Source organism: Antechinus flavipes, chromosome 1 (genome assembly GCF_016432865.1).
Source record: "Antechinus flavipes isolate AdamAnt ecotype Samford, QLD, Australia chromosome 1, AdamAnt_v2, whole genome shotgun sequence".
NCBI classification, from domain to species: Eukaryota; Metazoa; Chordata; class Mammalia; order Dasyuromorphia; family Dasyuridae; genus Antechinus; species Antechinus flavipes.
The window spans coordinates 454,027,388-454,041,298 of NC_067398.1; the positions used below are offsets into that span (position 1 = coordinate 454,027,388).

At 32.3% G+C, this 13,911-nt stretch overlaps 1 protein-coding gene across 1 annotated transcript in view; it reads right to left on the reverse strand.

The window, feature by feature from the left end:
* PREX2 (phosphatidylinositol-3,4,5-trisphosphate dependent Rac exchange factor 2) overlaps positions 1 to 13,911 on the reverse strand; it is a 463,645-nt gene that overhangs the window by 167,977 nt on the left and 281,757 nt on the right. The window contains exons 31-32 of the mRNA XM_051970075.1: positions 11,540 to 11,581; positions 2,741 to 2,958 (exon numbers count right to left, since the gene is read on the reverse strand). Of these exons, the coding sequence (XP_051826035.1) occupies positions 2,741 to 2,958; positions 11,540 to 11,581 (260 nt within the window). The remainder of the gene's footprint in view (positions 1 to 2,740; positions 2,959 to 11,539; positions 11,582 to 13,911) is intronic.

The window sequence follows — 13,911 nt, forward strand, 5'->3', positions numbered from 1 at the left end:
ACAATCTATGAACTTAGGTGGAAAAAAAATTATCTTTAATTCAGTACATAGTAATTATTTCTTTTATCTCACATATTTTATGCATTTAAAACATTATTCTGAATTCATAGGCATCATTAAACCATCACACACACACACACACACACACACACACAAATTAAGAACTTGCACTAAGAGTAATCTTGAGAGAAGAGCCTACATTTTATTCATTTTGATGTTTCCCTTTGCATCTAGCACAGCATCTGACAAATCATAACATTCAAAAGCATTTTACTGAATTGAATTGAATGAAATAAAATGAATTTCACACAGTTCCTAGAACAATCAGTCAAGGGCTAAGTAATAGGACTTTTCTCTGTTCCATAAGTTGCCAATGAATTCATCACCAAATGGCCAGCCTACTGTTGAGAAGCTTTCCTTAGCAAGGACTATCCTTGAAATGTTCCACTTTGAGGACTACTTGAAGCCGTTCCAGCATGGTAGAAATGCCAAAGCTTATGCTTACCTAGCATAGTTCTTTGTGAACCCATGCTTACCTTCACATCATGAAGAGGTATTGAACAGAACTTTATGAAAGCTATACATCCCATCTACAACAAGAGAGAGCTCGTTTGAGTACTCCCTAATTATAAGTATCAAGTCAGGCATAAAATAGGGAGACATACACAGCAAAGTTGTTTACTATTGTTGTGAAGGACACATAAAGAAAACTCCAAATTGAAAAGACCTTCCCTGTAGAATATAAAGTCCAATATTACATATGATACTATGCTAATTATACTAAGTCTCATAGACTTTTAACAATGAGGAACTCTTAGTTACAAAATCATCCATGCCATTTTCAGACAACTCAATCTATAAAAAGTCAGGAGTTGGTTTGATTTTTGTTTTCTCTTAGGCTGAACTTCCAACTTTTGATTGTATGTCTTTTTTGTGTGTGTCAAAAAGCTCTTTGATATATTGGTGAAACCTATGGACCCCTTCTAAGAATTAAATACATAAAATAAAATGCTTATAACTATAAAATAAATCAATTACTATGAAATAAAATACATTTTTAATGTTCATAGATTTCAAGTTAAACACCGCTACTAAAGTCAACTAAACAGTACTGAAGATAAATGCCATGAAAAAAGTACTGGGTTCAGAGTTAGAAGACCTGGATTCAAATCCTAGTCCTATCATTTGCAATTTGTATGCCCTTGGACATGTAATTTAATTTCTCTCAACTTTAAATGTCTATATCTGCAAAAGAGCATCAGATTAAATAATCTCCAAAGTCTTTTCCTATGAGCCAATTATTTTGAGGATTTTTCATGAAAACCAATCGTCTACTCACAATAAGCTTCTAGATATTAGAGATTATTAAGTATCAATTAATTAATTAAGTATTAAATATTATTAGATGCAACTAAGATATCATTATATCTGTAGCTTCTGAGCAGTGACTCAAGCATTTTTGTGTGTGCGTATGTCTATGTGTTTGTGTATAGCATGTTCAGAGGATGACTTCAAATGCAAAGTTGATTACAAAATTAAATTCTTCAGAAATCAAGATAGAAAAAGCTTTATGAAAGGTGGCAAATCAAAATGAATTAGTTTAATTAATAATTTTTCAGTTACTGCATCTACCAGAACCAGGGGAAAAAACATCTGTTGTAAGATTTAGAATTTGCTCTAGAAATATTTCCTAAATATTTTATCATATTTGCTTTATATCCATTATAGGAAAAAATGCATAAACTAAGTATATTTTACTATTGTGATGGGAACATTCAAAGTTTTAAGAGGACAAAAATTAGTCCTCTTAATTAGTCATAATTAGTCAACAACTTCAAATTCTAAACAGACTGTCAAACTTTACAGCCATGAACACTGTCATAGGTTGTCTATCAAACATAAGGTCCAAAATACCCATCATAGTGAGGGCTTGATTTTATTACAAGCTGTCTTTTCTGTTCCAGATGATAAGTAAGAAATAATAGCAGAAATAGCTTTTCTTCTCTGATGATTTTTTTCTAGTCATTGCTGAGATATGTATATCAATTAACAAATGGAAGGACGTGAACTGAAGTATCAGGAAAGAATCTGTGTACTAAGTATACTTAAAGCAACAAAACAATTTTGTCAGGGAAGTGCAGCATAATAGGTATAGATAATAGTCAAGAAATGGGACATGTTTCTAAGGCTTTCAGTAACAAATAGTGTGACAATTGAAAAATCACTTGACCTCTCCGGCATTCATGTTTCTTAGAAGTACAGAATTTTAGAGGAAGGCAACTGTAGATGAATGCTCTAATACAATCATCTCAATATAAAGGTTAGAAGAATGAGACTGAAGAAGTTAAATGATCAATTTGTTAAAGGTACAAGTATTAATAGATGCAGCTAAAATGTCATCCACTGATTAAGTTTTGTGAGCCCATGATTACCATTATTACTAAAATCATTTTTAATTCATTTGTGAGTATGTTATATTCTCTACTATGCTGTAAGTTCTATAAGATCAGACAATGTGCTGAAACAATCTAATTTAAAGTTTATCTTTCCTAAAGTCAAGTATTATGCTTTGCACATAGTAGGTGTTTAATGTAAACCTGATTAGTAGAACCAGCAGCTAACATGCTAAAAGAATGAAATAATGAAGGATGCATAAATATTCCTAATAATATGAATAACACATATATTACAACCCCCCAAAATTTATAGGGAAAGAAATAGAATTTTAATGGTGACTTACCAAATTGGGTGAGAGTAGTGACTGAAAGTGAAAAAGAACCCCTGCATTGGCAATCTGTTCCAGCCACCGTCTACTTGCTTCCCAAGTCTCCATCTCATTCTCTTTGCTATTGTCAAACATCTGATTTAAGGCAGCCATTAGTTGCTCAGAAAAAGCACAGACTGTGGCCACTAGACTTTGGCAGAAAACCATGTCTCTTCGGAGCTGTATCTCACTATCTGTGATCCAAAAACATATAACAAACAACTTTGAAAGAGACCACTGATTGAAGATTTGACCTAATTAAGCACTTACATTCACAATTTGTTCTTAGTTTTCCTATTCAACAAACAAGATAAAGAAAGAAAAAAAAATGTTCATTTTCAACATACTTTGTTTTGAAATACTGCCTTTAGCAATGTTATATTATAAAACAATGGAGTTAAGTGCAATTTTAAGAAATGATTAAACTATATTTGCATGTTATAACTATTTTGTTGCTATTACATCACTTTTAAAGACAGACCAAGATTTATTTCAGAAACAACAGTTCCCAGAAAATAAGAATTTTAGTTCCAGCTTTGTTTTCTGGCTTTGGGATACTCAATTTGACTGTCTGGATTTCAATTTCATTATTTATAAAATTAGAGAATATAATTAAATGATCAACAATATCCCTTCTAGCTCTAGCATTCTATGAAATGTTAACCTTCCATAGAACTGCTTTTTTTCCTCTTGTTCAGGATTCTAGAATTTGCTTTTGAGAGCATTTATTTAACCACAGAAATATCAATGTTTGAATTTGCAAATGCAAAACAGGACCATAGATGCTAATTTGAGGACTATAGGGATAATAAATAGGGATAATAAACATTACTGCATAATTAAAGAAGAGGAAATATCTGAGGCATCTAATGATCCTCCTCTCACTTATAGTATTTTGTTGGAATCTTTACAAACTGCTAACTCATTAGAGTTGATGTTTTGGGCCAGAACCTGAAACAAGGTACTAAGTAGAACTAATTAATACAATGCTTGTGTTTACACCTTTACTCATTGGAATTCACAAGTATGGAAGATTCACAAAGTTAACTGTGTAACTTTGTGAATTCACACCTCCCTTGAAGCTCTTAGGGCCAGAGAGTACTCTGGGAAGAAACCCATAATCCCTGTCTCTGGTATATAAGAAGAAAGCAGAGATCCAATGGAGAGAATTCAGCCAAATTATATGGAGAGGGGAATGTCAAGTCAGAAGAAGCCACAAGTCGGAGGTGAGCTAGAGCCAGGAGAGAATCTTCGGAAGGCAAGAGAGACAGATTCATCTTTGTGCTGGCTGGAGGCTGAAAGGAGCAGAGGCAAAGGACAAAGCTGAAGGAGCTCTCAGAACCCAGCAGAAAGATAGGCCTCTAAGAATCTAGCTCTCCGGGCCCAAGGAAAGAGACAAGACTTGGAAGGAGAAATAAACATTTGTATTTTTACCAGTGGGCTGTATTTGGGGAAATTATTGATCTGAACTGATACTAAGGCTGCCTCCAGAAAATCTCCTCGAGAAAACTTCTCTCGCAGAGAGAACTATTATATTAAAAAGAAGAAAATCACCACAGTATTTTATAATATTAAATTTATCAGATTGCATTTGGTAATGTAGGTTTTCACATTTAAACCAAATTATACTTTTAATAGCACTCTCTTCTTCAGGATAGGAAAAACGTATATACCTCAACAGAGATCTATTTTAATTAATATTTTCTATTACAATAAGTTTAGAAACTGTAGTAGTGGAAACTTTTATTTGTATTTGAGCCTTACCTATTCCTGGTAAAGGGTTAATCAATAAGAAGTCCACCCTAAGGTTCCATGTTGTTTCATAGAAAAGATGATCTAGAACATCTGAGTTCTTGACCACAAAAAAAAAGTTTTCTATTTACTCAGTTACAGAGGAAAATGATCACAAAATCTGAATCGTGAAAAAACTGTTTGTCTTTGGACAAAATAACAAAGTTAAGATTTGGCCACCAACATGAGTTTGTTGTTGTTTGTTTGTTTTTTAATGCCAGGGTTCACATAATCTTTTGCCAAGAAAGTACAGGAAGCTGGTTCAAAGTTGCTATAAATTATGCAAATAAATGTGACTCTAATTCCATGTTGTTCTATTTTATTGATTAAACTATTTAATTTTTAAGTACTGAGATGAGAATGCAAAATCCATTCTTCTGATTGCTCCGCCCAACTCTCCAGCAAGGTTTAGTATTTAATTTGGTTAGCAGAAAAGTTAAAAAATCTTACATTTTGTATCCAAGATGTTAAACCTAGTTATCAAATAAATAACTAAAATTTTCCTACTGAATTTTTGTGAACTTTTATTTTTATCCTTAAGATTTGATCTTCTCTAAATTTCACTAGAAAATCTAAAAATATTATTATGTGTAGATTTATTAGCTACCTAAAAAAAATTCTTGGGAAGCTAGATGGAGCACAGGTCCTAAAATCAGGAGGATCTTAGTTCAAACCTGTCCCAATACTTAACTAATACCTGTGTGAGCCTAGGCAAATCACTTAACCCCACCCAGCTCACCAAAAAAGAAAAAAGGACAAAAATTCTTGAGTTCTAACCAAGTGGATCTCAACAGCTGTCAGATACAACAATGTTCAGATAGCATCTGCAAATAATCCTCTTCGGCCACATCTTTGAAACAATGCTGCCTAATGTGACCAAGGTAAGTTTAAAAGTTTGAGGGAATTAGTGGAGGAGTATTTCTACACACTAGCTTAATTAATTTAATCATGATTTTCTAAATTTCATTTCCTAATTATACACCTAATAGTATGGAAAGTTATGATAATATAGATTGGAGAAGCACAAGGTTCATAGTAAGAGAAGCCTTGTTCTTTTCTGAACATGGATAAACATAAAGTCAAAACAGTTGCCACCACTTAAAAGAGTCTATCTCCAAATTATTACAGAAAGAAAATGTTTTAAATAGAGGTGAAGACTTTATATTTCTAGTCTGTTATTCTTTTCTATTTTAACTTAACGAATTAAAAGATAAAAACTTATTCATCTTTCAGGTGCCATAATTAACACTTGGTGGACTCTAACACCTAATTATGCTTACAACTGACTTTTTACCCAAAATAATATGACCTAAGTGGTTATTTAAACGATGTCTCCATTTCCTTAAACATAATACATGCTTAATTAATTTCAATGAGTTTCCCATGGCAACGTTCCTCTTTTAAACAGGAAGTAAACTCTTTGACTAAGAAACCTTAAAGGTTCCTACAAGTCCCTGAACATCTAACTGGATGAATTATTACATCATTAATACTGAGCTGTAGACTACTAATTAAAGGTACTACACAGGAGAATTTTTTTTTTTTTGTCAACCACAGACCAGAACTCTTTCTTTGTACAAATTGACACACAGCATTACTCCCTTTCAAAGAAATGTAATGTAGCAGAAATTGCCATCTTATTTATATTAGAAATAATAGGAAAATTTATTGTTCTAATTTCCTGTTGATGAAAAAACAATTTTGAAGGGGGAATTTGCTTAATGTCATAGTGAGGCAGAGATAGAATGAAGAACAGAAACTAGGTCTTCCATATTGTATAGTAAATTCCAAGGTCTTCCATAGTTCATTTTCAATTTACAATTACTTACCAGACTTCTGCTTCACAATTAAAAATACAGCAAAAACTATGACATATATTTTCTGCTTCCAATAGTTTTTTTAAACATAAACTTATTTTATGTGACAATTTGTTTGTTTCTACAAAAGAACAATATTTCAGGTACACTCAAATTAAATGACTTTTGAGCTTATCAAAGATTTCAGATTCACTATAGCATATTTTAAATACTCCCTAAAACCACTTATTATGGAGACATCTACTCTACATTTTTTTAAATGGCAGCATTTTGTTCATTACTATTGATATTTTAGTAGTTGTGGTGATACAGAAAATACTCCTCCCTTTGTAGCTCTTCTGCAACTTCCCTCCTATATAGGTTAAGAGTTACTCTCCCTACTATTCCCATTTAGCATTTAACAAATGGTCCTGCTTTATGGAGACTGAAAATTTTCCTTTTAAACTTCAAAGCTTTGATATATCGTCAAGTATCATCTTCTTCACACAAGCCACAGGACTAAAGGTATCCTTATAAATCACAACACTACACTGACTTATGCACTAAACCCCAAACCTTTTCACATTCTGCAGAATCAATCTCCCTGTCTCAAGCATTGTTAATTTTTCACTGCCAATGACTCTTTTCCTTCCACTTATATGTGGTCATGAATTCGTATCTTATAACAACCTCACTTCATCTGTTTCTTTTTTTTTTCTTTTTGAGGTATCTGTCATCCTTTTCTCACCTTTTATTGTCCAATTTCTTAAAAGAGTAATCAACACCTGATGTGAATTCTTCCCTATTAATTCCTCCATCACTTTCAATGTAGTTTCCATCATTAACCTTCTATTTTGTAAGGTTAACAGAGATATTTTTCCCTTAAAAATTAATGAAAATTGAGAAAGACTGAAACTTTATTGCCCTTGCTCAATACCCAAGCTCAGTGACTTTTCTGAATAGTAATTATACAAGGAAAATGTTTTCTTGTGAGATTTCAATTACCAACAGAAAATATCTCATTAATATCTTCCTTTTCTTTATCTCTCCACACATTATCCCTCTCAATACAATACTGAGATAGAAATATCAGTATTGATATTGATAAGAGATATTTTTATTTCTTTTAAGAAGCTGGAATAAAGCTGAAAAATAACACAAGATCAAGAGGCCTTACCAAATTAGCTCTCAATCTGGAGCTCCCAAAGTATATTCACAGATTTATTCACTTTAAATGTTTCCAGCCAAACTCTTCTTTCCCGCAACCAAAATTTTGATTTAAAGATTTTGATTTGCCAGATACAAGCTACTTTTAGCTTTAACAATGATGTTAGATATTTCTACTTGGATCCTGGGTATCAGAAATTCTTCACATGCTTAGAGAAAATATCTTTCCATGTGACCCTATTGTATCCTTGCATTTGGAATAGAGAGCCTCATTTTCAAAGGATACTATTTCCACATTCTTTTTTTCCTAACCAAACACAATGAAATTGACTTTTCAAAAGTCAGCAATTACCTCTTAATGACAAACCAAATTATCTATCTTATTGACTTTTGTGAAATATTTGACACTTATGTTCATTCCCTTCTTTCTAGTAACTCATTCATTATTTGACTTTTTTCCCCCTTAAATATTGCCACCTCTTATAGCTTACTCTACCATCTTGATTGCCTCCTTCTCTGGTTCCACTCTTTAATAGAGATAATTTTGATAATAACTGGCTTTTATATAGTGCTTTAAGTGTTTAATATATGTTACCTCATTTAACCATCACAATTATCCTGGGAGGTAGATGCTATAATAACCCCATTTAACTAAGACAAGGAAGATAACATAACTTGCCCAAGAGTCATACAGCTATTGAATTTCTAAGAAGGGACTTGAATTCAGGTCTTTCTGATTTCAAACCCTAAACACCATTTACTGCTCCTCCTGGTGGTTTTCTCTCAGGCTTTATATTCCTTCTCCTATCCTTTCTTCTTTCTGCTCTTCTTCGCCCCCCCCCACCCCCAGTGTCTCTTCTTTTCTCTTCCCCCTTATCCTCTCTGTCCTTCCCCTCTTTCTCTGTCTCTCTTCTCTTCTATCTCTATCTGTATCTCTGCCTGTCTCTGTTTCTCTGTTTTTCTGTTATCTAAAAAGATAATTGATTCCCAAAACTTCAATTACCACCATTCCAATGACTCCCAAATCAAATCATAGAACCTTGATAAACAACCCAAATTTCAATTTGTTTGTTAAATATCACTATATGTTTATTAAATTGCTTGCCATCTAGAGGAGGGGCTGGAAGGAAGGAGGAGAAAATCTGAAACACAAGGCTATGCAAGGGTTAATGTTGTCAAATTATCCATGCATATGTTTTGAAAATAAAAAGCTTTATTTAAAAAAAAAAGAATATCACTATGTGTTCTGCTTCCATGTAAACATTACAGAAATTGCTAAGTTTTTCTGCAAATCCTTATTTTCTCTCTACTTTTCTTATATCTACAAAAGACACAGCCATTCTTGAAGTCATTCATTCTTTTTTAAAAATATTTTATTTAAATATGATAAAATATTTATATAAATATTTAAATACATTTTTAAAAAAATCTCACTTGCATAATATTTCAGAAGGAAATGCTAATGGATTATGGGCATTATTACTTCATTAAACAGCATTTGAAGAGAAACCAAGTCTATAGTGTTTTTTAATAAGAGAGTCACCTATATAAACTAGCATACCTATATGTGACTATTCCAAGGACATTTTACTCTGAACCTAAGTTGCTATTGGCTGCCATGTTTCTCTGCCTAGCCAAGGGATTAAAATTTTGATTGGTTTGCAGTTTCTGGGCTTTTTAGGTCTTTTTAACATGGTGGAAGTCATTCATTCTTGAAACCTCAGTGACATCTTTGATTCTTTTTTTCTTTATATCCCACATATTCAATGAGTTTTCGATTCCTATCTCTTCTATTTCTGATTTTTTTTCCTGTCAAACTGTTTCTTCCCCCCTCCCTTCAACCATATTAAGCCTACAACCTTAACTCAATACCTTGAATTTGCCCTTGTCACTTTCTAAATGTTTTCTCTTCTCTCTTCAATTCATACAACTACCAGCACATTAACATTCCTCATGGTTAGACTAGATCATGTAATTCATCTATTCCAAACACTTAATGGCCTGAATTCTTCAGTTGGGCCCTCTATAACCTGCTACTAATTTACTTCTTAGGGCATATAGGTGATGGCCAGAGTAGCAGGCCTGAAGTCAGAATGATTTTTCTTCCTGAATTCAATTCTGACTTCAGATACTTACTAGCTATGTGACCCAGGGCAAGTTATTTAATCCCATTTGCATCCTCATCTGTCAAATGACCTGGAGAAGGAAATAGCAAAACAAATGGCAAAGAACTCTAGTATCTCTACCAAGAAAACTTCAAATCAAGTCAGATAACACTGAAAAATCTCTGAACCAACAGTCACCTTCAGGTTTTTTTGTTTTGTTTTATTATTGCGTATTCTATTCCCTTTCATCCACTGAGCACTCTATCCAAATTGTTTCCAGAACAATTTTTCCAACTTAAGTATTATCATAGTACTCTCTGCTTTTCTCAAAATGAGCTCTTTGAAGTGTATACCTAATTTTCCCTACCCTTTTGTGGTAGTGGAAATTTCTTTACCTTTGTATTTTCCTAGAGTTTCACACAATGTTTTATACATAATAATATTATAGAACAATGGTGAAAGAAGGCTATCAGAGATCCTTTAGGCCAATATCCCCATGATACAGATGCAGAAACTCAAGCCCAGAAAAACAGTCAAGGAGCATTTCTAGCATTTACTAAAGGTTACTACATTATAATTAATAAGCAAAGGAATACAAAAAAAGGCAAAAATAATTCCTGCCCCTAAGGAGTTTATCCAAGAGCTTAGATTAAAGCTTAAGCATTTTAATTGTCAGCATGTTGGTTTTCCATTATTCTTTTTATGTAGAAACTGTGTTTAATGAGCTAAATTAAACTGAATCATTAGTGAGACATAAAATTAGGGCTGCCCAAGAAATACAAGTAGTAGCATTTGTCTAAGATAGAAATGAGGGTATGGTTAGATGGAGATGGAAGAATATATCAGAGAAAAAAATCCAGAATGTGACCCAAATATAAATAGCATTTATAAGAGCTAAGTCATGGTAATTGAACAAAGTCTTATAAGAGCAAATTGTGGATATGTCTATTTCTATATATGTAGCCACCAAACTGAATTATACTTACATTTGCTTTATGTATGGCATAATGGAAAATGTAAATATGAGATCAAAGGCTGGCAGAAACCACACAATGAAAAAGAGAAAGTGTGAGCATATCAGAGTCACTCAAATGACTGCTTTGCATGCAATCATTTAGAAATTAATGAGTAAGAAAGTATATTTAATAGACAACACACTTTGTTGTCAATTCTATTTTAGTAGCATTTATTTAACTTGTACTATTGAAGTCAGAGTATTATTAAGGTTTTTTTTAAAAAGGTGGTTGATAATTCCATAGCTTCTCACCGTCTACATCATTCTTAATTATATTCTGACCAAATCATTGATCTTCTCTTTAGGGCATTAACCTCAAATAATATTTGTTCATTTCTCATTATTTGCTTAGCTTCTGGAGAAAGTTTTTGCGAGGAAAAGGCAGTTGGTTCACTCAAATTTATAGCAACATTAATTAGGTATTTTATGTTTTCTAAAACTATAAATTTAGGAGCTTATATATTCAATGGGAGGTACCATGGTGTAACAGAAAAGAGTTGTAGAAACAGGCATAAAAACCTGGGTTCTAATATTGCCATTTATACTTATTAGTTAATTGACTATGATTTAACTTCTCCAAACCTCAAGCAACTCTCCAAATTTGTAAATGATGGATGGATTGCTTTGTCTATAAGTAGATAGGAATCATCACAAGGAAAAAGTCACAGATTTTTTTATATACTTATATTATATATAACTTTAGACATATGTTCTGGTCTGTGGATTTTTTAACAGAAAAAAAAACTATTTAGTTTCTATTTTGGTTTCTACACTAAGGACAAGAACAGGAACTATATTATTAAACAAATCTGTGAGTTTCACAAAGCAATGCCATTCATTGTGTGAATATGCCATACCTGCCAAACCAGTAGAAAACAATGAACACATAAATTGAAATTACCTGTATATTCAAGAAGAGCCAGAAGTATTCTACTCTTCACCTCTATTTAGGAGAAAATATAATTAATTAGAACTATATTAGAATCACATAACTTTAGAGATCAAAGGAATAATAACAATTAATTTATATAGCACCTGCTATATCAACTGGTCTAATTGCTTCCATCCTTTTTTGACCAAAAAAAAAAAATCTTTTCAGCATAAAACATTTTATTAGACCCATGTAGTAATAATTTAAAAAAAGACAAAAGGTTATGAGTTGAATAACAACTTTAAATGAATTACTAGTTTATTAGTTATACTAGCTACATATCTACATGCAAATACATAGTTTAATTTGAAAATATATATTTGTAAAACTATTCACTCTAAATATATTTGCTTATTTATTATACTAAGCTAAGTAATGTATTGAAATGGAATCAAAATCAAAATGAAACTTCTTGGTATACAAATGAATTTGTGGAACCCTTGCAATTATACCAAGACATCAAAAGATTTATGGTTTATATGTTGAAAACTACTTGTCTAATCCAATTCATTCACATTACATGTGAAAAAAACTGAAGTCTAAAGTCACACACTTACTTAAGAGACAGCTTAGTATTAGACCTCAAGTTTATTAACTCCCAATCCAATGTTGCCATGTCACATAAGGCTAAAAGTCATATTAGATTAAAAACTGACTTTGAGTCACAAAGAACTGGGTTCAGATCCTATTTTTGAAAGATGTTGAATATAATTCTAGGCAAATCCCATAAATCTTTCTAGTGCTTTAGAATAGAAGGGTCAAACATATGACCTACAGGCCATATGTAGCTCACAATCCTTCAGAGTACATACAACCTGAACAAGATTAAAATGTAACTTGGAAATATTTATTAAAACACTAAAAATACAAGAAACATAGATAATATTAGTATGTGATTTTCTAAGTCAAGCTATGGCTCATGGGAATCTTAAGCATGGCTTAGTAGGACATTTGTATTTGATTTTTACACTACTGCTCTTGAGCAACTCCTCTGAATTATAGATAAGGTGCACTGATAGAATATTCTATGTTTACAAATTCATGGAACTAGTTCTAATCCCTCATATTAATAATGGGTTAAAATCAAGATGATCTAAGAAGTCAAAAAGAGGCAATCTTTAGTAGAATATGGCAAAATTCCTAGTTCATCAAGAAAATGCAATTGAGGCTAGGAACACAAGTAACAAATTCTAATGTGATCAAGCTTTAATGCTCTTTTCCTACCTGTGGGGAAAAATGTTAATTCACAGAGCATTATTGAATTTAAATTTGTCATCAGTGAAAGCGAATAAAAATTTTTAAAAATGAACTCATTACCTGGATAAATTCTCTCTTTTTATATGTATTTATATGGGCTAATGCATCAACTCGATCCTCACAATAAGTTGTTGTTCATCTTTAGTTCTCCAAAAGGACCAGATGACATTAGGAGGGTGATGTGTTGATTTGCAAATGAATTGGATTTAAAAGAGGAAGAGCTGCTTAAAGTCAGCAGGTTCACTCTCTCCTGCCAATGTTAAGACATAGGCCAGGAAAATGCGATGGCATTGGGAGAACCTGTCCTCATTTAGCTATGGTCTTTCTCAGGTCTCATTTTATCTAAAGCAACACCCATTTAGTAATTAACAGTTAAACAAGAAATGAATCAAAAGACTCAAAATCTGGGAAGGGAATTCCCTGTGAGATTCTGGCCGCAAAGGCATATAGCTATTACGTTTCTGAATTTGAACCCAAGCAAAACATTTTCAAAAGGTGTCCAATTTATTTAAAATGCCCAAGCAGGATTTTCACCACATATGCTGACTTTCCTCACCTCCCACCCCATTACTTATGCAGATACTGAAGGGACTGATTATTATATGTGCCTTTACTCATATAATCAAAGAGGGGTAGAGGGAGAAAATGAAACAAAAGAGAGAAAGTGAAATTCCTGAAACCTTAGAGTGTGCTTTTAACCTTACATTTAAAAAGTTTACATCAGCAAAAATTATTAGGTTCTCAAAAAATAAAACAGCTGTGAATAATTTCTTTATTTCTACTAGAGTATACCTCTAATTTAAAGATACAATGCTTTAAAAATTGAAAAAAAATTTAAAGGCATAAATTACAAATTTATGCTACACTATAATATTGACACTAGTTTCCTAGAAAGTATTTAGTGAAGAAATGCCTCAGTGGCCTAAATTAAATTGCCTTTTAAAACATATTTACCACAATATCTACTTCTTGTTTGCTATTATTTTCCCCTCTGAACTCAGGGTTTCTTGTTATTGAATCTATCAATTCAGTGAACCAAGAATGTCTTTCTAAATGTGCAAAAAATATCTTTGTCCTTTCATCTT